General features: G+C 40.3%; 1 protein-coding gene across 1 annotated transcript in view; it reads right to left on the bottom strand.

Annotated features, from left to right (window-relative positions):
• Positions 1-23863, bottom strand: part of LOC139469407 (uncharacterized) — a 176156-nt gene that overhangs the window by 134478 nt on the left and 17815 nt on the right. Inside the window, exons 2-15 of the mRNA XM_071251571.1 lie at positions 18736-18790; positions 17028-17109; positions 16386-16489; positions 15085-15234; positions 14815-14910; positions 13676-13800; positions 12439-12643; positions 12197-12348; positions 10139-10343; positions 9743-9924; positions 9207-9375; positions 7334-7525; positions 6623-6799; positions 5743-5928 (exon numbers count right to left, since the gene is read on the bottom strand). Of these exons, the coding sequence (XP_071107672.1) occupies positions 5743-5928; positions 6623-6799; positions 7334-7525; positions 9207-9375; positions 9743-9924; positions 10139-10343; positions 12197-12348; positions 12439-12643; positions 13676-13800; positions 14815-14910; positions 15085-15234; positions 16386-16489; positions 17028-17109; positions 18736-18790 (2080 nt within the window). The remainder of the gene's footprint in view (positions 1-5742; positions 5929-6622; positions 6800-7333; positions 7526-9206; positions 9376-9742; positions 9925-10138; positions 10344-12196; positions 12349-12438; positions 12644-13675; positions 13801-14814; positions 14911-15084; positions 15235-16385; positions 16490-17027; positions 17110-18735; positions 18791-23863) is intronic.

Below are 23863 nucleotides of genomic sequence, written 5' to 3'. Positions count from 1 at the left end.
TTACATTATACACAAAGTTCGTGACAGAGAACTTTTGGTAAGAAAGGAATTAATAGAGAAATGACATTTCACTTTTTCATCGGGGTGTTTCCGGACATTTTAAATTTATCACTGGATTGGTTCCACATTAACGGCGATGAGGTGATGAATCAGCAGAAAGGTAGAATCAGGAGTGAGTCAAACATTAATGTAAAGATGATCAATTGGTCACGTAGGGTTTGGTATTTTTTCGATGACAACACACATGAATTTATGGTCAGATCAAACTGTTAGCGACTCAAGTTACGGCTTTATTACATGCGACAAATAAAGGTAAGATTGAATCACCTTAAAAAGATACCCAGACGCTACCTCTGAGGTGCGGGGTTTTAGCAGTGACTGAGGAAGATCGAGGCCACTCTGTCCAGTCTATGACGGGTCTATCCTGTCTTAAGCCCCTGCTACACATTCAAAAACTTTGATATAAAATTGGTCAAGGAAATTTTGACCAAGTTGTCTTGGTCCAAGTTGGGTGTTTACACTCATAAAAGTTTTTGACAGGCCCCGTCAACGTTGTGGCGGGAATTACTGAAATGACTGAGTCAGGGTAGACAAAAGCATATTTGGTCCCGAGAATGGCTCCCTGTTGTTGAACCAAATCAATTTATTCTTCCTACATCTCGTCAGTCCAAAATAGTTGGCTCATTTTGATTCTATGCTCTGCTGTTTGAAAAGGAGTAAATGTTCCTTGCATTCCGATTGGCTAAATTATATCAACGTCATCAAAGTTGGACGAGAAATATGATCGGTTTTTATTCCATCAAGGTCTGTCAAATACATTGTCAACGTTTTTGACAGCATGTTACACCATCAAAACCTTGGTCAAAAAGGACTTTGACCCAATTTTTTATCTAAGTTTTTAAAAATGGAACGGGGGCTTTATGCAGAAGTTGTCTTTGATGTACTGGAGCGATTAAAACATGTGTGAGTATAACCTGTGAGTTGTGTTTATTCCTTGTGAGAGAAAGGGCCAGCACATGTATGCTGATGGAGACAGTTTGGAGCCAGAGTCTAAAGACCAATCACTCCTTGACTAATGTAACGACGATCGGCTGTGTCCGTCGTACACTAAGTCAAGATGGCAGCTGACAAACCTACTACCCCGCTCTCGGAATGGACTGGTCTGCTGCTTGACAATCAGATTGAGAAGAATGTGTCCGTGTCATGTGTGACGACGATCGGCTGTGTCCGTTTTAGTTCGGCCATCTCCGGTTGAGTGGAAAGCCTTCACGTGACTGGCAGCCAATTATAGAGATCACGTGGTGCATTCAAGGCTATAAGTTGAGACTGACACGGAGATTCGGGGTATTTGTACTCTTCCCGTGTGCGAAATACGCATCAGTCGGAAAGCGCACGTTAAATCTCCAAAGTAAGTAAGTAAGTAAGAACTTCGGGGTTCGGCGTTTGGTTGTCAGAGTGTACACCTCTCAGGAGTTGACGTGGGATGCACGTACAGGGCGGGAAACATGTGCTCTGTTGCACGTGGTTGGGTGTTGGACGGTATTGAATAGAATTTATAGTCTAAATTCTTTGTGAGTTTTGGTGTCTCCTATTTTATAGTGATTAAGTGCTCAGTGCTCACGTATGTAGAATTAGTGTGGTTGAATAAATATTTAAGTTTAACCCTTGTTGTGCTATTTTTTAAGTATGTATATTGCCTATTGCTTGCGTCTGGACAGCGTCTTTACGCTTCAGAGGACCTGTAAATTACCTGTTTTTGTAACGTGGTGGGAAAATTCTGGGTGCTTGTCAGGTATTCACCTTAGCCCCACTTCCGGCGTTACAAATGACCTGATTCTGACCAAGTGAGTTGATAAGTTATGGCTTACCTTGACTATAACGACATGGAGGGCTCAGTTTACGCCCAAACGCAGTTACGATATAGTGGACTGCGTTTTTTTTCTTGAACAAAATGTTTAAGATAATCCGATCCGTCTCATGCTGCAGAATGGCTTGACCGTTTACTTCATTTCAGTAACTTAAAAAAGTGGAATGATGCACAGAAAGTTGAAGTTTTTCCACTGTTTTTGAAGGACTCAGCGTGTCAGGGGTACAAAGATATTGTACAATTGGTAGGTGACGAAATTATCATATTTGACGAAGTAAAGAAATTGTTTCAGGACAAATATGCCCACACTACAGACCGATTGACCCTTTTTGTGAGTCGTAAGTTATCCCCTATGGAAATGATAGATGCATTTTCAGCGCACTCGACCGAGACTGCTATCCTATTAGGTAAGATGGACATGGACTTAATCAATGGTTGCAATTTGAAAGAATTGGAATTAGCGAAGGACAAGTCAACTACAGAAGAATGGAGCCAGGAATCACACCAGAGTACAAAACTGCAATCAAAGCTCCGATTCAAGAAAAGAAAGTTGTCATCAGAACCGTCTGATGATATTCAGCAAGGTTGTTTACTGATACACAAAGCTTCCCGGATGTCAATACCACAACGTCTCGTGCATCAGCAAAACCCAATCAGGTCGACTGTGGTCTGGACTCCCTTTTTATTATCCAGTTTGCCCATACTGACAAAAAGGCATGAGCAAGCTTGTTTGGTGTGAGTGTCAAAAAACTCCGTAATGAAAGCTCTCAAACTTTACTGCCTGCAAAAGCATCACTGAAGGATGTTGTTTGCATACGAGGTGACAGAAACTGCCTTTTTCGTTCGTTAAGTTTTGATGTTTTTGGAAGCCAGAGACTCCAAGGAATTGCCCGAACTTCTGTTGTACAGTTTATGGAGTCCCACACACATGTTTTGGATGACATATCTCTTACCCCAATAGAAGAGTATATAAGCAGAAGTAAAATGAATCTTGATGATACTTGGGGAACAAAGATCGAGATTATTTCCGCAACTACAATGTTGAAGACATCAATCCATGTCTAACGCGGAGTACGAATGAAGAGTGGAGAACCAACATTCGAGTGGCTTGTGTATTCCCCTCTCGGAAACGCAAGAAACATGACTGAAGAAGCCATATATCTTGAGGAAATGAGCGACGATCCCAGCCAGTCTCAAGCACCGATACTACTGGCACCCATTACCTGGAAAGAAGACCGTTTTTCAGAGTAGAAGTACATCTTCTCAAGGAAGTTCTGGAAATATGTTTCCTATGATGTCCTTCACTCCTGCATAATAGACAACTTCAAGGACGCGGAGTTACTCGAAATTCCTGGTCAGGATATCATAATCAAGAAATTTCAAGATACCTCCTACGATGTTGGTGCTCTGAAAGAGATTTGTGAATGTGCACGCAAAGAGATCAGTGCAAATCTGTTCAACATGCTGTGTGATCAGGTTTCATTTGAAGAAAACGTCAATTAAAAGTACTGAACATTCTGCTGTACTAGACGACTTCATTGTCAGAAATGTGTCTAGTTTTACAATTGACTGATCAGAGATGGTTCGTGTTTCTTTCATATAAATTTGCATCCATTCACAAAAATGCAAATGGAGTTGTTGTTACATGAATGTCCATTATGTCCGAGATGTGAACAGCTAATTACAGCTTTAAAAATTGACCAAGATGGAGATGGTTTGTGCGTAACATGTATCTTTCTTCAATACAAATATGCATTCAATAACAAACAATGCAAACAAATGCGTAGTTGTAGTTACTTGAATTGATACCCAAGTGAAAGTGTAAGGCAGTACCTTTCACTGACGGAGACATCAATCCATCACCAACAGTCATGGTAATCGTATAGGCCCCGACGCGCAGATATGAGGAGGAGCGTCGGCGTGGATACTTTTATATAACATGATCGTTAATGATACCGCCAACAGTGGGTCTATCGGTCTTGCTGTACATGGATACCAAGTGATAAAACATGGCATATACTACTGGGTAACTTCGCACCGATGATTTAAATGCAAATAGTATATGTCCTTCACAAGCACCTGGTCTTTACATTATATGCGGTGGAAAATGCAATGCTAGTCTTGTCGAGGCCTTTTCTACAATTTTAAAAATTATTTGTTGATAAACACCAGGTGCCTGTCATGTGCTGCCTAGGTTATTCAACGACGGTTCAGAAACGAAGGGGAAATTACATCACCACATATAGATTCACCTGCAATCAAGTCCTTATATCAGGAGAACGAAGTAGGACACTGCTGTAAACCACAGTGTAACATTGCACCCTACCCTCGCCGAATATAAACGAGTACCCGTCACGTACAGAGTTCTGCCGCCCTGGCGATATTTGAACTTGGGATATGTTAAAGCTTTGAACAGAGCCTGACGTTTTAACCAATAAGCTGGTTTGAATCAAATTGAGGATAAAATTACAATGGGAATCCAATCATTTTCGGTGAGGGGGGGCGGGGTGTGGGTTGGGTTGTCCAATTACTATGAATTTTTTATCGTAAAAGTACCGGGGTCATAGTAGTACGGGCTAAGGTACAAATACTATGGGGGTCCAAAAACTTCTTTACAACGTCATTAATGGGGCGTGTATTTACTCTGATAAGTGTGGAGATATTGATATGGTCTGTGCGTACTCATAGATGCGAGGTGGTATCGTATACTCCGTACTTACTCTCACAAGTGGGGTGGTATTGATACGGTCTGTACTTACTCTCACAAGTGGGGCGGTATTGATGTGGTTTGTACCTACTCTCACAAACGATGGCGTTATTGATATAATCCGTACTTACTCTCACAAGTGGTGGCGGTATTGATATACTCCGTACTTACTCTCACACGTAGGGGCGTTATTGATATAATCCGTACTTACTCACAAGTGGGGGCGGTATTGATGTGGTTTGTACCTACTCTCACAAACGATGGCGTTATTGATATAATCCGTACTTACTCTCACAAGTGGTGGCGGTATTGATATACTCCGTACTTACTCTCACAAGTGGGGGCGTTATTGATAATATCCGTACTTACTCTCACAAGTGAGGGCGGTATTGATATACTCTGTACTTACTCTCACAAGTGGGGTCGTTACTGATATAATCCGTACTTACTCTCACAAGTGGGGGCGGTATTGATAAATTCCGTACTTACTCTCACAAGTGGGGGCGGTATTGATATACTCTGTACTTACTCACACAAGTGGGGGCGGTATTGATATACTCTGTACTTACTCTCACAAGTGGGGGCGGTATTGACATACTCTGTACTTACTCTCACAAGTGGGGGCGGTATTGATATACTCTGTACCTACTCTCACAAGTGGGGGCGGTATTGATTTACTCCGTACTTACTCTCACAAGTGGGGGCAGTATTGCTATACTCTGTACTTACTTTCACAAGTGGGAGCGGTATTGCTATACTCTATACTTACTCTCACAAGTGGGGGCAGTATTGCTATACTCTGTACTTACTTTCACAAGTGGGGGCGGTATTGATAAATTCCGTACTTACTCTCACAAGTGGGGGTGGTATTGATATACTCCGTACTTACTCTCACAAGTTGGGGCGGTATTGATATACTCCGTACTTACTCTCACAAGTGGGGCGGTATTGCTATACTCTGTACTTACTCTCACAAGTGGGGGCGGTATTGATATACTCTGTACTTACTCTCACAAGTGGGGGCGGTATTGATATACTCTGTACTTACCCTCACAAGTGGGGGCAGTATTGCTATACTCTGTACTTACTTTCACAAGTGGGGGCGGTATTGATATACTCCGTACTTACTCTCACAAGTAGGGGCGGTATTGATATACTCTGTACTTACTCTCACAAGTGGGGGCGGTATTGGTCCACGTGTTGGTAGTGTTGCAGAGTCTGCGGGATGATCCTCTAATCTCATAGCCTGCCCAGCACGTGTATTCCACGACTGCCCCGTAGGAGGTTGCATCTGTGCTGGTGATGGTGTTGGGCGTAGCATACGTCACATTAGGAACTGGACCACACTTGGCAGCTGAGGAGAAAAATGTTACAAGTGGACCTGTTATGTGGCGTCAGAAGATTATGATGTTTAATTAGAAAGTAGAGAAATATCAATAATAGAACGCTTCATCTGCATCACGCAGTCAAATGTTCCAACACTCTCTACCAAAGACAAACAAGTCTGGAATATAAATACTATGGATTAAGATGTTGGACCACTCAATGACCACTCAATGCACGCTAACGTTAAATACCTTAATTAAATGCAAACCTGAAAAGTAAAACAGATAGCTGGCGATGTATATCCACAGCTTGCTACAGTGAGTGAGTGAGTGAGTTGGGTTTAACGCCGCTTTTAACAGTATTCCAGTTATATCGCGGCGTGTCAGCTTAATGTGGGAGGAAAGCCCGAAGTGATGCAGGTCTCAGACGTATACCAGTTCGGTGAAACCCACGAGCACGGGTATGGTGCTGACAAACCTAGAAACATAATCGGAGCGAACCGTGATTCGACCCCACAATCATAGGTTTCTGGCGTGCCCAAGGGACGCAACTCTGCACAGCGAGTCGCGGCGCCTTAGACGACTGGGCCACCCGTGCCCCCACAGCTTGCTACAAAGTAATTGATATATTGTGACACAATAAGGTTATTGATACAGATACTTACATAGCAAGGTTATTCTTACAGATACCTACATAGTTAGGTTATTCTTCCGGTTACTTACATTCACACGTGGGTAGCGTCTGCCACTTTCCTGATGTACTACACGTCACTTCCGGTGTCCCTTTCATTGTGAAGCCACTGAAGCATTCATAGACAGCTGTACTGTTAAATGTAACAGCTCCACTGTAGTTCTTCACGAAACCAAACTCAATGGCATCCGGCGCTCCACAGTATACCACTGAAATACAAAGAATCAATTAACAATAGAAGATATTTAAGAGACATGTAATATTTTGCCCATGTTTGACGTAAAATGTATTTCCCATGAACCAACGTCGCCAAGATGATACAGTGTTACTTACTCTGACAATGTTACCTACCCTGGCGGTGTTACCAACCTCAGAAGTGTTACCCTGACGGTGTTACTTACTCTGACAATGTTACCTACCCTGACATTGTTACTTACTCTGACAATGTTACCTACCCTGACAGTGTTACCAACCCTAGAAGTGTAACTTACACTAGAAGTGTAACTTACCCTAGAAGTGTAACTTACCCTAGAAGTTCTACTCACACTAGTGGTGTAACTTACTCTGAAAGTGTTACTTACCTTGACAGTGTTACTTACCCTGACAGTGTTACTTGCCGTAGAAGTGTTACTTACCCCGATAGTGTTACTTATCATGACTGTGTTACTAACCCTGACAGAGTTATTTACCCTTACATTCATACATTCCTTGCCAAGGGTATCTAGCCTGCCAGTGTTACTTACCCTGACAGGTGGGGTATCTGGTTTTGTCCCATTTTCCTCCTCTCTCACAAAAAAAAGAAACAGTAGCATTTTGATAATATTCCTCCTGTTTGAACGAGTATCCAGTGATGCAGTTGACAGTCACAGAGCTGAGATAGGATGTTGCGGGAGTTGATTTCACCATGTTTGACGAGTCAGGAATAGAAGGACAGTCTGATAAAATACAAAATGAGTATTCAGTGCCTGTTTCACAATATTTTCATTGTTAAAGATACTCACACGTACATCTGTCGGGAATATATGGAATTTGTGGAGTTCATACAGGTAATAGTCACACCTTATCTTCATCCTTAGCTGATGCATGTTGATGAATGTCTTCATGTAACAGTGGGAACTAAAGGAAAACTACATGAGTATTCGTCAAAGAACAGGATTGTATCAAATTACTTGCGGGAATGGACCCTGTTTAGTGAGTACACCTGGGCTTACCACACTGCGCAGGGTTTAAGATGCTCACATTACTACTCACAAACCAGTGTGATCCTCCACAAAATGATTTCAGATATATCTGTAAACTGCCAAGGTGATGATGATAATGCAAACTAGATACACAGACGTACGTGCATTTGACTGAAGTAAAAGAAACTTACAAGGAATTAACTTCAGGAAAGGTAAGGAAGAGAATACATGGATGTCAACTTCTTTATTATGAGGAACACAATGTTTCGGAGTACACGCTTACTCCTTCACCAGGTGAATAAATGCTATGAGGCAGAGAGCATATACATGTACATGCCAACATAGCTGCACCTTCTCTAGCGGCAAGTCCATCAAGACCAATCTACAAGCCAATGGCAGAGGCACAGGCAGTGTAAGTCCCTACCCCCGAGGATGTATATACCAGATCCCCTGCAACTGTGGCCACCTGTACATTGGATAAACCCTCAGACCTCTCAACAGCAGACTCAAAGAAGAAACTCTCTCTGGAATCTGCTTTTTCCCAAACATGTCCTGGAGAACCAAACAATAACATCATGTGGGAAGCCAACAAAGTCCTGTCAACCAACAACAACAACTGGCGACAAACAAAAGTACAAGAAGCCATTGACATCAGGAGACCAGCCTATCTGCCAAGTGCTTAGGACTTATTGCTTTCATCTTTGTCGGTGTTAATTATCTCGCTGGCTCCCATTTGCGCATTGTTATTTCCATTCTTTCATCTATCAGTACTAATTACTCCCAGCCTGCCGTTTGGCCATGGTCCACTGCCTATTACCTATCAGTGATAACGTAAGTACTGGCTTCCATACTATCAGCGCTACTTATTGTAAAGTGTTGGCTTCCATTGTCTATTGCTGATCACCTATCAGCGCCATTCATCTGTTGGCTTCCCTTTTTAGTTCCCAACCCTTGTCGGTTTTCAACTTTTGTTCTCGTATATATTTTGTTGTCCTTACGTGTACATCTGCCTCTGCCTCATGAGACCAGTCGCGTAGCATTGCGGTTAAAGCGTTCGCTCGTCACGCCAATGATCTGGGTTTGATTCTCGACATTGGTACGATGTGTGAAGCCCCTTTCTGGTGTTCCCCGCCATGATATTGCTAGAATAGTGCTAAAACCTAACTTACTCACTCACTCTCTGCCTCATGGCATTCATTCACTTGATGAAGGAGTAAGCAGGTACTCCGAAACGTGGTGTTCCTCATAATAAAGAAGTTGGCGTCCATACATGCTCTTCCTTATGTGTATCACTTCTAAATGGCTTTCAAAGACCTTAAGGAAAGTTGTTTGTCATAATCTGACCTAGGTCATTACCATGGAGTAGCCAATCACGTACATGTGACACACGTTTGTTACCACCATCTCAAACGTAATGCTTATAAATGATGCTCACCTATAGAGAACTCAAACTGGAATCCTCCCTTGTCCTGAATGAGGCTAGACTTGAACCTGACGTAGAGAGTGTTGCCTCCGTTGACGCTGGGAAGAGATGACGTTAGATTCCCTGTGTACCCGCTGCCCGTATGGAGGACTCCAGCTGAGGCGTCTGAACCATTGTATATCTGGCGTATAGTGAAATCAGTTATTGTGGTTTTTAAAATGTACATACGTCACATCTAGGTTCACTAAAATATTCTTATGGTACAGTTATTTTTTTCGTAATATTTGCTTTTTCTAAAATGTAATTATTTCCAACATAACAACAGATGAAGTACCTCGCTTAGACTGCTTACGTGCTCCAGTGGTTTGATTGCTACGTTCTGAACCTCACACAGAAGGAATGACCTAATAGTGAATATTTTGTGGGAGACATTACGTTATGTCCAATGGGTACTTTCAGATTGCTCTTTGGACTTGCAGGTTTCATCCATTGTCACAAATAGTTGCAAAAACAATGTTTCCTCTTTCTAATGTGCAATGGTGACGTACCTCGATTAGATCCTTTCCAACGGTCTCCAGAACAAGGTAAAGGAACTTGACCATGAGGTTCCTGTTTGCATCACTCGGGGCCTGAATCTTCCAGGAACAGGTCACTGAGGTCAGGTACCTCTTCTTCCTGAATCCAGGTGAGGACACTGTGCCACTAGCTGCTTGTATCTCAACGTTGCATCCTGCAGATGAATGTCACATAGATTTTGAGTTTACTTCTTGGTTAGAACATGACTGAATCAATGCTGTGTCTATAGCTGCTCGTGTCTCAACCATGCATCCCGCAGAATACGGATATAGAGTAGTTAATAGATTCAATTGTCGTGAATGTAGTATACGCCTACAGTACTCAATGATATGCACACAATGTTTAATGTGACCCTGGACACAACCTACCATTCTTAACCCTTAGTTTGATGCCACGTCCTCCACCAGATGTGTCTTTCCCTTTCAGGATAATCCGTATTTTACTGGCGGTGGAGAAATAGATGGCTGGTGAAGAGAGATCCGCACGCCTGGAGGCCATCAGCAGAGTATCGTCATACCCTTCACCATTGTACACCATCAACATCCAGTCAGGGGCGAGGTCAACTTCCTCCACCTGAACAAAACAATAGGTGTGATTACTTGTTTGTTAGCGTATTCTACAGGAAGAAACGCATATCAATATACCCAAACTCTCATGTCCCGTGCATAACAGTATCATGTGCCGAGTATTCGACAAAGACAGAAAGTATTGCTTCATTCTTACACGAAAAGGGGGAAGAGTGGGGGGGGGGGGGGGGGGGGTTGCACGGGTGGCCCAGTCGTCTAAGGCGCCGTGAATCGCTGTGCTGAGTTGCGTCCCTTGGGCACGCCAGAAACCTATGATTGTGGGTTCGAATCCCGGTTCGCCCCAATTATGTTTCTAAGCTTGTCCGTGTGGCAGACACATATTATTGTATTATACAGTTAATATATGTAAATATTAGTTTTAAGTCATTTAAGCGTTGCATTGATATTTGTATAATGATAATTGCTTTAAGAATTGCAGGTATATTATTATGATTTTAACTAATGAATGTATTTTTTCTATCAACAGGTTTGGTCATTTTTGAAACAGACTATAATTATAAGGACACAGAAGGTTGGGTCTATTATTTGCTCTATAGTTAGTATCATTCTAATATGATTAAGGGTAGATAGGAAGGGTTACCACATTATTACGTGGCCTGATTTAATGAACACTGATTGGATCATTCAAACTCTTGCCCTCTTTCCTAATTCAAGTCTGCACTTCACATTCACCCTTTGCACCATCAGGATTGTAATACCATGGAGTCATAAACAGATGCAAATATCTCACAGGTTCGTTTAATCTTTTACATTGGTTTATGAGTGTGTACATTTTAAATGTTATATTTGTATTGTGTGGGTATAAATGAAACCAGTAAATTCAACCTTAACATTGGTAAACCAAACCTAAACGTAAATGACACTTTTGTCGGGTTTTAGTGCATTTAGGAGTATAGAATTAATACAAAAACTATCAAATAACTAATATAATTCATTCAGGTAATTATATTTTCCCTCTGAGTGAATTGTTGCATGTTTGAGTGTTTGATTGACTGACTTCATATATGAGAGGAAGAATAGTGTATATGTGAATGTAAGTACGAATGTGATTTTAGCCCAAGTTGTTTTGATGTGTTGCAGGTGTTTGTAATGATAATAGATAGGTTGATTTGTAGTTACTGTAGAATTAATGTTGCATATTGTTTACACGGATTTTAGGTACTCTTGGTATATCTTGCTTGGCGGAGCTTGGTGAACGTCGTGTGCACCCTAGTGCCATACACCGGGTAGGAACTATGTTAATTTTGCATTCTCTTATGTTTATGTGATACTGAGTATCACATCTATTCAATTTGATATGCGTATTGCATTAAGACGTCTGTGTCATATTTAATTTGAAGATATGAGTTAATCAAGAAGTTATCTCCCCTTGTTGTATTGTCATACGATCTGTCATTTATGTTTCATCTAATTTGTGTAATGGACTGTTTTCAAGCCTCAAGTATATTGTATGACGCTGTATATATTGAATCATATATTGTTTCAGGGTGTGGTAATTGACCGGAATAAAACGTTCACACCCCGTAACCAGTGTCTTGGACCTTTGATGTTGCCTGCACACTAAAATCGGTTACATCAGCACCATACCCGTGCTCGTGAGTTTCACCGAAGTAGTAAACGTCTGAGACATGCATCACTTCGGGATTTCCTCCAACATTAAGCTGACACGCCGTGATATAACTGGAATACTGTTAAAAGCGGCGTTGAACCCAACTCACTCACTCACTGACTCTTGCACGAAAAGATATATTAACATACAAACGATTTTATATGTGCTTTATAATTATCATAGATATGTAGTTTTCTTGCCTTTAATGTTTTACATGTGATAAACTTTACCATGAGAGTGACAATTGTATTGTCTGAGCTGGACACCAACCACTCCAGTCGGAAGCCGCTGGGCGGGGTGCTGGGGAAGAATGGGGACGTCAAGTCTGTCCACAATGATCCAGCAGTCATAGGGCGGACGTCCGTAGAGAGGCCACTGGTTGCTAGGAAAAGAATCAATGTTTCGTGCATTTCCCGAAAATAAAATCCACAAAATAATACCCAAAACATACTGCCAGCACCATGAAACTTACACGAGGACCAGGTGAGGTCGAAACCATTTGCTGTAACGGAAGAGTCAGATGTAAGACGCAGCAGCATCATGTTGTTAGTGCTGTAGATGACCTTGTTGTCCAGACTGCCTGTCAGTGTCTCCAACACCCGGGTATCCTGAATCGTCTGACCTCCAACCCTCACTTCCAGCAAATCCACCTTGTCTTCCAGGCGCACAGAGCGGAACTGAAGGATGCAACACACCAGGATGCAAATTATGTTTGCTATGCATCTCCACTTACAAAATTACAAAAAGAAATGTAAATTAGTAGAATTCATGCGAAGCATAGATATAATGTCCTTTGGTACCGAATCAATAATAACATTGTTTGAATCATAACGCGCAGCAAGGCCTACATGCAAACACACCCAACTACACAGACAGCACCACGTGTTCACCATCACGAATACGTACGGGGTTGTTTTTCGATTGCTGGAGTTATCTGCAACATTTCAACTGCGCGGTCACACCTCACTTATGCACCACACAAGAAACTCGTCGGACGATTGGAATTAAAGGAATCGCAGTCGAGTGTCGCCATGGTAGTCAATGTATCCATCTCCACATATTTGCGACAAAGATATACACAGCTTAACAACAACACCATGATTACCAATGATATGTAACCAGACATGGCGTTATCAGCTTCAGGAAGTAGGTTTGAGAGCCACGGCAGAGCCTATCAGAGGTGTCAAACACGCAGAGTATGGATGGCCTGTCCAGCGGTTGAACACTGGCGAGTTCAGCTTCGAATCAAGATTTGTGCAACATCGACCTTCAACACGACAATGCTTGACCGCATACATCACATTCAACAGTAGCATTTCGAAAACCACTTTGTAAGCTCCTAAACGACAGACACTGCAACAACGCACATTCACAACAGGCCGAGTGTGCTTACATTCCCCAATGTGTGATCCGTACTCATTTCTCATTTCAGATGTTAAGATGTGTGTTACTTCCCACACCAAAAATGTGGTTACGCGTTCTATTGACGTGAGTGGTATATATAATATACTGTATAGCTGTTGTATTTTTCTCAAAGAAGTGTCAAACCCTGCATTGTATTTTACACGTTTTCCGGAAAGCATATTGTGTAACCTTCCACTGGCGCCCCTCTGGGGAAGAAACAGATGCATATCGATAATATCGTACACGTTTCATTGATATCTATATGTTCAAGGTTTTGAGGGGATGTTCTTTGAGAGATGTCCTACCGTGACACCAATCTGTGTCCCAGGAGGAGAGATGATGGTCCACATGCAGTAAGCGTTGTTGACGTAGCCGCTTAAATAGTTGATGCTGCCACTTTCGCCAGTTTTTCTAAATGTACATTTGGAACCTACAACATATAAGAAATACCATACCATATATTTCGGTGCCATACATATTTGTACATATGGTTATAAGTATAGGTATGAAGTGTATATATACCATACATGCTCATGTCAAACAAGGCTGTCCATTAAAATATGTATCAAAAATGACTTCATTCTTGAAAATATTGTTAAATTCACATTTAGCGCCGCGATACTGATAATATGTATCTCTAGATTTTGTTATTTATTGTGCATCTGTAAGCATTCCATACATTTATTGGTTGGTGGTGCTTTCGGTTAAGAGCGGCACGTAGGGATGGAGAGCTGCTTGGTAGGTGCATGGAAGTATTCCATTGCATTTGGAAACATATATAATCGTGGGGAGGGGTGGTGATCGTGGCATGTCAGGTAAGTGTGTTGTGCGTTCACAATTCAGCATTATGTGACCTGACGTTCAATGCAGCAAGGCAGTTGTTTGTAAAAGCATGACTTGGAGTGTCATGTACGTAGTTCGTATGCTGTTACATTACATCCCCATCACAACACTCATCGCTGCCCTCCAACCATCTCCTCCATCTAACATAACACAGACGGCTGTCCAATATGATTTGACAGTCAGCGGATTTGTACAGTTCAAAGCCAGCCCTGGTTTTAAGTCCTGTTTTCTAGTTATTCATCCATTTGCCAGGTTCCTCTTTTGAAGCAAACAATTTTTTGGGATTTGACTGAGGTGAATTAAAAACCCAACACCTAGAAGGTTAACAGTCACATTGCTATCTCATCCTCCCGGGTACCCACTTAGTGCTGGGTGAACAGAGGTATATTACTTACAAAAGTCACGTGCTTAAGGCGACAACACATGTGTTACATGACTGTCCATTATCATTGATATGGCAATCCTATCACCTTTCCTGAAAACTGCTGATGTCCCAAATAGTCGAATGTATTGCAAGTGCCGCTAAAAGAAACAATACTCCCTTATAGACACATGGATCATGCAATTAAAAAAGTGTGTATCTACAGTTAGTGTCACTTACTGCAGTCCATCTCGTCCCTGTTGTTGCCGCAGTCGTTGATGCCGTCACACTTCCACTTGTTGTTCAGGCAGCTGCCACGTCCACAGTCGAAAGAACCTGCAGTTCACACAATACACTGAAGCCTGAATTCCTAGAATGGAGTTTGGCTGCTCATTGACCAGACTTGCAGACATGTTTATGGTTATGTGTTGGAAAAGCGTTTTAGATTAGCGGGTATACATTAATAGAGAGAACAAATGTTGTATTGTGTAAGTACGGAAAGTAACATACCTTCTAAACATGATGGATTCTTGCAAAAGAAAGGGAGACGACTCTGACATGGCACAACCTTCCAGCGACCGTTCTTCTGTACAGCTGCACAATCTCCTTCCTTGACACTGGCTGGGGGCTCGTTAACATCCCAGTAGCCCTCACAGGAATCTGAGGTCAGGAGAAACACGTTAACCATGTTTACTAAACAGCTCAGTAGCCCTTACGGGAATCTGAGGTCAGTAGAAACACACGTCTATGTTTATTAAACACCCCAATAGCCCTGAAAGGAATTTGGGGTCAGTAGAAACACATGTCCATACTTACTAAACATCCCAGTAGCCCTTACAGGAATCTGTGGTCAGTACAAACACATGTCCATGCTTAATAAACATCCGAGTAGCCCTTACAGGAATCTGGGGTCAGTAGAACCACATGTCCATGTGTACTAAACATCCGAGTAGCCCTTACAGGAATCTGGGGTCAGTAGAAACACATGTCCATGTGTACTAAACATCCCAGTAGCCTTTACAAGAATCTGAGGTCAGTAGAGATACATATCATGTTATATAATCTCTGTTGGTTCGGAGATTCATGAAGATGATGGCCTCTTATTAAGGCTTTGAAAGCGGTACAAACAATAGTACTAAGATAACGTTTTTTTTCTCTTATACAAAACAGGATAATCATTGGGTGCATTGTGTATTCAACCAAATAGGAGGGCACGGGGGCAGAGTTGCGTCCCTTTTGCGTACGAGAAACCTGTAAATCGTAAGTTCGAATAACAGATGCGCATAAATTATGTTCTTGGTATTTGAGTTCTGTTCGTGTTCTTGGTTTGTGGGCACTGATTATGTTCATGGTTTGTGCGCACTGATTATGTTCTTGGTTTGTGCGCACTGATTATGTTCTTGGTTTGTGCGCACTGATTATGTTCTTGGTTTGTGCGCACTGATTATGTTCTTGGTTTGTGCGCACTGATTATGTTCTTGGTTTGTGCGCACTGATTATGTTTTTGGTTTGTGCGCACTGATTATGGTCTTGGTTTGTGCGCACTGATTATGTTCTTTGTTTGTGAGCACTGATGATGTTGTTAGTTTGTGAGCACTGATGATGTTGTTAGTTTGTGAGCACTGATGATGTTGTTAGTTCGAGAGCACTGATTATGCTCTTGGTTTGTGAACACTGATTATGTTCTTGGATGGCACGTCCTGATTGAACTGAGATATAGTTGAGAGCAGAGATAAACCAAACTATATCACCTAATATTTAGAAATAGTTTGCTAAATAATTACGAAACATTTGCTCTTGCTGTTCCTTACCATTAATCTTTTCTCCGACCCAAAACATGTCCCAGTCGGCAGCCATATCAGCCAAAGCTTTGTTTTCAACCTCATCTTGTATCTCCAAAGGCATTCCCTGTTCTCTGTTATAAAGAACATGTCAAAACCTCTTGTTCTGTTGTAAAACATGTATGTCAAAACCTTACTGTTCTCTGTTATAATCGTCACGATATGACTGAGATATTACCGATGTGACTTTAACTCACTCACTCACTCACTGATATAAAAGATGTATATCCAAACCTTCCCAGATGCAGCGTTTCCGGTGTTCCCCGCCGTGATTATTGAAATATTGCTAACATCGGCGGGCGCAAACCATATTCACTCTGGATGCAATACAAGGTGATGATGGCCACAGGTGTATTATAATGCAGTTATATCAATAAATATTACATCTTTATATATTCACATCACTAATGCATACTAGCTTCAAATCGCTGAGACTTTAAGAATAGAGCTGAACTTTGGGTATACAGGGGAAGCCGCGTGTAGAGGAGTTGTCTCCCTTTACCCATACACACCAGGAAGAATCTCGACGCCTGTGACAGCTCAAACGCTTATCGATATAGATTTTCCAAACGTTAGACACATATTCTAAGTGTAAGCTACCCCCGAGACTACCTTATACATAGCTCCTTGGCTTCCTCCCATTCCATAACCGTTGATACTTTGAGATAACAGCTGGTTCCATAAAACGTCCACCCTACAAAACAAAACCTGGCAACAACATACTGTTTTATATACGTTTTAATGTTTCGTAATGTGTATAAATTCGTTATAGAATGACACAACTATCTATTACTAAGGTAATAGATAGAGAATCTCACCCGAGTGTCTTTTGATATCAAATATATCATCACGAGTTGATAAAAGTGGGAAAACTCCGAGGCTTGCCGAGGATCTTTTCCCACTTTTATCAACGAGTGTTGAAATATTTGATGTCAAAAGACACGAGGGTGAGATTTTATTTATCATCCAACATCATTCTTCCAACCTTTTCAATATGTAGACAGTAATTAGTGTCTTCACTGTAAAAAAAGGTACTGCTAACAGCTTCAGTAGCAGAGCCATTAGTGATGTCATTTTATTGTGACGTCATGGTAACCAGTGATGTCACAATGGTCTGCAAAGCATTGTGATAGTGTAGATATCGCTTGATCTCATCCAAGCGATATCTCCTGTGGTAGCCAGTTTTGGATGATGAATTAAGAATGTTGGTGATTTTTTAATCTTTAGAGGCTGGTATTAATTTCTTTGATGTGTTTCATTATCAAATGTAATATAAATTACACATAATTGTAAGATCGAAATTAAGAAAAACTAGAATATATATTCTACCTCGAATTTAATTTGTAATAGATTGTTTATTCATTACACACACGCACGCACGCACACGCACGCACACACACGCACGCACGCACGCACGCACTCACACACACGTACATATATATAATAGGGGATATTACGTTCAGTGTTATAAACAATGTTAATATTGATGCGTATCAGCATGACAGTTTGATGTCAGTTTGTACATATCACTAGATCTCAATTTGATTCTTACATCGTTTGTCGACTAATTCCACTTTTTCCAGTGGTTAAACTGGGTGAAGGATCAGGTGAATTAAGATTTTCGTGGATAGCTATGAGTTGAATATCACTGCTTTTTAACATAATAATACCGTCATCTTATAAACAATTCCTGGAATTTTCAATATTTTCTTTCATGGATCCTCCCAGTATGTAACCTACCTTGTCATAGAATGAGATCTTCTCTGAAACATTTAACGTCCCCTTTCAAGAGATGCATAAGTAGGGGCTACCTATGTACCCCAAGCTACTCTTTTCTGTTGTGAATATTAACACCCGTCAAAATAACACATTTCATTGCTAATAACCGAATTTAGTGCATCCAGAATAAAATCTATCTGGGATGTTTTTGCGGTACTCTATAAGCCAGTATGTAATAGCATAGTTTCAATATTTTCATGAAAACTAACAACATTAAAACTTATAGATAATGGATACTCCGAGTACCTGGGTAGACAAATCACAAAGTCTATGTTATCTATGAGAAAACCCTTCACATGCTTACATAAAGGTCAAAGAATAATTTCAATGAAATGCTCTCTAAGTGTTTAACAATAGGTCAAAACATTAATAACCGTGATTTCCAATAGAAACTTCACAATTTCGATTGATCACTTCATTTGATTTAACTTCATGCCAAGAACTTCTAAGTCACTTATCCAGAGTACCCTTAGTATTATGACCATCTCTCTCTCTCTCTCTCTCTCTCTCTCTCTCTCTCTCTCTCTCTCTAAATACTCACCAGGAGGACACACAAGGGTGAGATTGCCTATTGTCTTGGTTGTCTGACTGTGGCACTGAATTGAAAATGAATATACTATTAATTACATTTTGCTAATTAGTTCTAAGCAACAAAAACTGTATGTTTACAAAAAAAACATGCATATGGGTTGCTAATCAAGCAAATCGCTTATGTGAATACCTCTTCATTATGCAATTAATGCGTCAGTCAAAGTTGAATGAAACAAATGAAATATACATGCTAAGCTTGATGTGTATCTAAATGTATCATATAATAGGTAGGTTTCTCGGCAGGATAAAGCCAACGGATAAAAACGATATCCGTTGGGGTCATATGCGGATAGAGATGCAAATATCAAAGGTCAAGTAGGGACTACTTTCACTGTTTATAAACAAACATGGCGTCGCCCTTGTCATTCGGCGATCGAGTCAGAATTAACCATCGGGAATCTGGATAAACTACAGGGATAATTGCTATCATTATTAAAAGAACAGTCTAATATACTGAAAATCTGTGTCTAACTGTGACGTAGCTAAGGCATTCTATAAGTTTTCGCAACTTTGGAGATATAAATTTCGAAACAATTAGGAGATAAACCTACTGTGTTTTGAAATTTGATGTAGTCCCACTGTAGAATAGATACCCCTTTATTATTATTTTGAACCAAGCGCTTTAGCGCGAGGTTCCAAATTATGATAAAGAGGTTTCTATTCTACAGTGGGACTACATTAATTTCAAAACACAGTAAGTTTATCTCCATTCTACCATGACTGCAACTACGCTTTGAAAACGGCGCTCTCTTGCAACGCGCAATAACACAGGTGCACAGGTCCGCGATCTTAGAACATTCCGAAAAGTGGTCACAGGTAGTTATATATGTAACAAATATTACTAAAGTTCAAGATTAATGAGATCGTGAGTAGTTCATAATAAGTGTTCAAAACACATAGTTTTTCAAACGAAGTTGACAAATAACACTCCTAACTTAATCCAAAGAAAGATGTTTTAATTTCTATCAAACTGTTGCACACTGTTGAACATGGTGGACTTTGCTGTCGTTTCTCGGACATTTGTGAGAGAGGTCATTTCTTGGAAATTGAACATGCCATCATTTCTATTGTAGGGTAGACGGGTGATAGAAAAAGGTTTTAAAATGCTAAACGAATATATTTCCCTAGCAAACTTTATGAATAAACATTCCTATATACATTTAACATGTCTAAGAGTTATTAGTTAGATAGCAATTACCCCCAGTAAACAAGAATAACATCAAAGTAAATTGCCTCTCTACCCCGAACTTGGATGTGGCAGAACTTGACCTAAATCACGGTTACTCACACCTCACAGCTGTCAATGGCTGACAATCATGTGTTTACATTAACTTGATCTAGTTAAAAGAAGCAAGATGACAACCCCGATCTATGATGTGGTTCAACATTTACCTGTAGATTTACTGGGATTGATCGAGCCTGCTGGTACATCCATATGCTTACTAATGGAACTGAGTATGACTGAACAGCCAGTTTAGGCTGCAGACGAGCCGGATATTTTGAAACGAGGAATCTGCATGGTGTGACCTGTCAATTTCAAGATTTCACGGATCCAAAGCCAAATAGTGACAGAACTTAGACATTTGTGGTCCAGAAATAGTAGGTCGTGTATAATTTTCATAACTGTGCGTGTTCTGAAATGAATTTCATCAAGTTTAATAAGCTGTCACTTCAGTTGGGACATTGTTTTCGTGGACTTTCGAAAGGGTGTGTGTTCTGATGCACTTTCAAATCCCCTCCTGCCAAATTCCAACGGTGGTGGTTGACGGAGTTGGTAATGGATATCGATCAGAAAAAGGTTTGTAAACACCATGATGTCATGAATAAAATGTCTTCAAACATATTTTATTATGTTATATTTCACTTTCATTGTTGGTTGTTTCAGTATGAAATTACCTGTTCGTGGGTTTCAGAAAAAAATACCAAAAAATTAAAAAATGAACAATTATTACTTTCTAATTTTTTTTTTAGATATCACTCTTTCACTTATTTTGAATGTGTGAATCTTTGAATTATACCTCCCCACCCTGAAATGAGAACCGTCCTAACGTGTACCGGTTGTCACTGTAGACTAGGGTTAGAGTAGCTTCCCTTTGACAAAGGGCAGTTACTCTAGCGGACAGACCGATGGATTGCCGCGAAAGGCAATTAAAAACAATTGTTGTTTTGCGTATATGTTGCTTCGCCACTGTATAAGAAACAGATTTCAGGTGGAACTATAATGGCTACTGTCACTGTCCGACTGACACATCACTTACCCTGTGACGTAATAAATATTAATGCGCGCATTCCAGGAAAACTCGCAATGTTTCGGTCATGTTTGTGAGAGAGGGAAAGCGATTTTGAAGCACAGAATTAAAGAATGACATTATATGATAAAGAGGTTATTACGCTTGTGTGTTTAGGGATGGTAAATATCCTGTATTAGGAATAAACATTATGTATTTAGCTCGCCAAGGCTCGCTAAATACAATGTTTATTCCCAATGCAGGATATTTACCATCCCAAAACACACTCGCGTGATAACCTCTATGTATGCAAGATATATTTGCAGTATATCAATCAATGCATTTACTAAATTTAAAATCTGCCAGTTTTTAATATGAAGTTTGGAATATAATCTAATATTTGGATTTGATCTCCCTTACACAAATACGAATTTCCGTATAGCACTGTTTGTAAAGAGTAACGATGTTGACAAAATTCCAGGATAATTTGTACACACGAAGAAAAAGGAAAAGTAAAGCGTCTTTGGTGTAATATCCACAGGAACAACCTTAAGTATGCAGGAGCGGTCGGGTAGCCTAGTGGTTAAAGCGTTCGCTCGTCACGCCGAAAACCCGGGGTCAATTCCCGACATGGGTACAATGTGTGAAGCCCATTTCTGGTGTCCCCCGCTGTGATATTGCTGGAATATTGCTAAAAGCGGCGTAAAACTCACTCACTCACTTTAGTATGCAAAATATGTCTATTATACTGATCTACGTTAAGATCGCTGCTGAACAAACTTGATGCGACTGTGAAGAATTTGGCATAACCTGTTTCCTAAATTTCAATCCGAGCACATCCCAGTATCTACCCTACTTTACAGCATGTTTACAAATTTTGTGACAGTCTCTGCACCCCTTTGGTTTCCTGTAGCATATTCCAAAGTGTTGCTGTATCTTGTACAAATGATTCTGCCTATGCTTTTGTTTTATACTTCACTGTTTGAAGATTAGCCTTATTCCTAAAGTTATAATTAGTGCTTTCCGAAACTGTATGAGGAAAAAGCCTTTCAAGATAGTCGGGTGAGGGTTGATTATTTATTTTGTAAACGTTACCAATTGTGAATCGCAGCGTCTGTCCTGATGATTCGTACCCCATCAGCACTACATTTAGCTCTTAGATCATCTAATTAGTTTATTTTGTCCAATAAATTAGGTTGTTCATAAGTACAGTTATCCCAAATTTGACAACAATAGTAAAACAATAGGCAAAATAGATGATTTGTGCATAGTTTCTAAGGTATTTAGGGATAAATGAGATTTTTATCTTCTAAGACAATTAACCATAGGAAAACGTTTCCTTGCACAATCATCAGTGTAATTATTAAAGAGTACTAGCAGCTTAATCCTGATCTTCTAAGATCATAAACATAGAGTGAGTGGGTATGGTTTTACGCCGCTATTAGCAATATTCCAGCAATATCACGGCGGGGGACACAAGAAATGGGGTTCACACTTTGTACCCATGTCTGGAATGGAACCCGGGTCTTCGGCGTGACGAGCGAACGCTTCAACCATTAGGCTACCCGACCGCCCCCCACAAACATAGATGTGTCATCAGCAAAATGATTTTATACTACCATTTATTCCTTCAACAATATATCATTGATATGAATAATAACCACTATTGCTCCCCAGACGGAGCCCTGTCTTACACATCGATTTTCTAAGTAACTGTCAACCAATAACTTTCTACAGATACCAAAATGTTGTAGTTTATGACTTATTTCTTTGTGCCAAATTTGACCGAAAGCTTTACTGATGTCACAAAATACAGCTCTAACTCCCCTATCTTCATCTAAGGACTTTTCATATTAACTGAAGTGAGTAGGAGTCACCCTGCATGAATCCAGACTGTGGGGGAGTAAGACCATTATTATTCCTTAAATAGTTATACACATGTTTGAAAATATATTTTTCAAATATCTTTTTTGTACAACTTGTGAGTGCCACATGTCTGTAATATACACTCATATACGCTGTTGTTTTTATGAACAGGAATGATACGAATTTCTTTCCATAGTGATGGGAATCTTGGGCGTTGAAGAGAGAAATTGAATAGTTTAGAATGGATTGGAGCTTAACTGTAACCTGCACTTTTAAAAATCGTATTTCCAATACAATCAGGGCCAGTTGCCTTTGTGCTGTCAGCGTGCCTTAGCATATCTCTAACGTCATCTTTCATCACAGTTACACGTACTAACAGATTATTTTATCTAATTCTAAAGTTTGAAGGTTCATTTTAGGATTAAATATGCGGAGTTGGACCAGAAAGAAGTTATTTCAAAGAAGATTTCAGTTTACAATGATAAAAAAACCCTTAACCTTTCAGATCATATCAGTTCGTTCTCTTTAACGATTTTCAAATTTTTAGCTTTCTTAGATAGATCCATATCTCCATACCTAATATAACCCGAGACTGAGACAGGAAGGGGCTACCAGCTTGCCCTGGATACATCAGGCAGTGACATGAATGCAGCTGCTTATAACTGGCCTGATGGTGTTTAATATGCTTTATACAAGAAAATGATTAATCATAATAACACTTAATAAATAACTCATAGGACCGAATTTTCTGAGCTTAACTTAACCGAAACACGAACTTGTGCAAAAACGTGTACACTAAAACAACACTCGTAACTAAAACATTTGTAACTAAAACAACACCTGTACACTAAAACAACACCTGTACACTAAAACAACACCTGTAAACTAAAACAACACTCGTTACTAAAACATTTGTAACTAAAACAACACCTGTACACTAAAACAACACTCGTTACTAAAACATTTGTAACTAAAACAACACCT

Source organism: Haliotis cracherodii, unplaced genomic scaffold, assembly GCF_022045235.1.
Source record: "Haliotis cracherodii isolate W230 unplaced genomic scaffold, xgHalCrac1.p SCAF_2, whole genome shotgun sequence".
Taxonomy (NCBI): domain Eukaryota; kingdom Metazoa; phylum Mollusca; class Gastropoda; order Lepetellida; family Haliotidae; genus Haliotis; species Haliotis cracherodii.
Note: the sequence above shows the minus strand (reverse complement) of the source record. Positions and strands in the feature narration are given on the sequence as shown.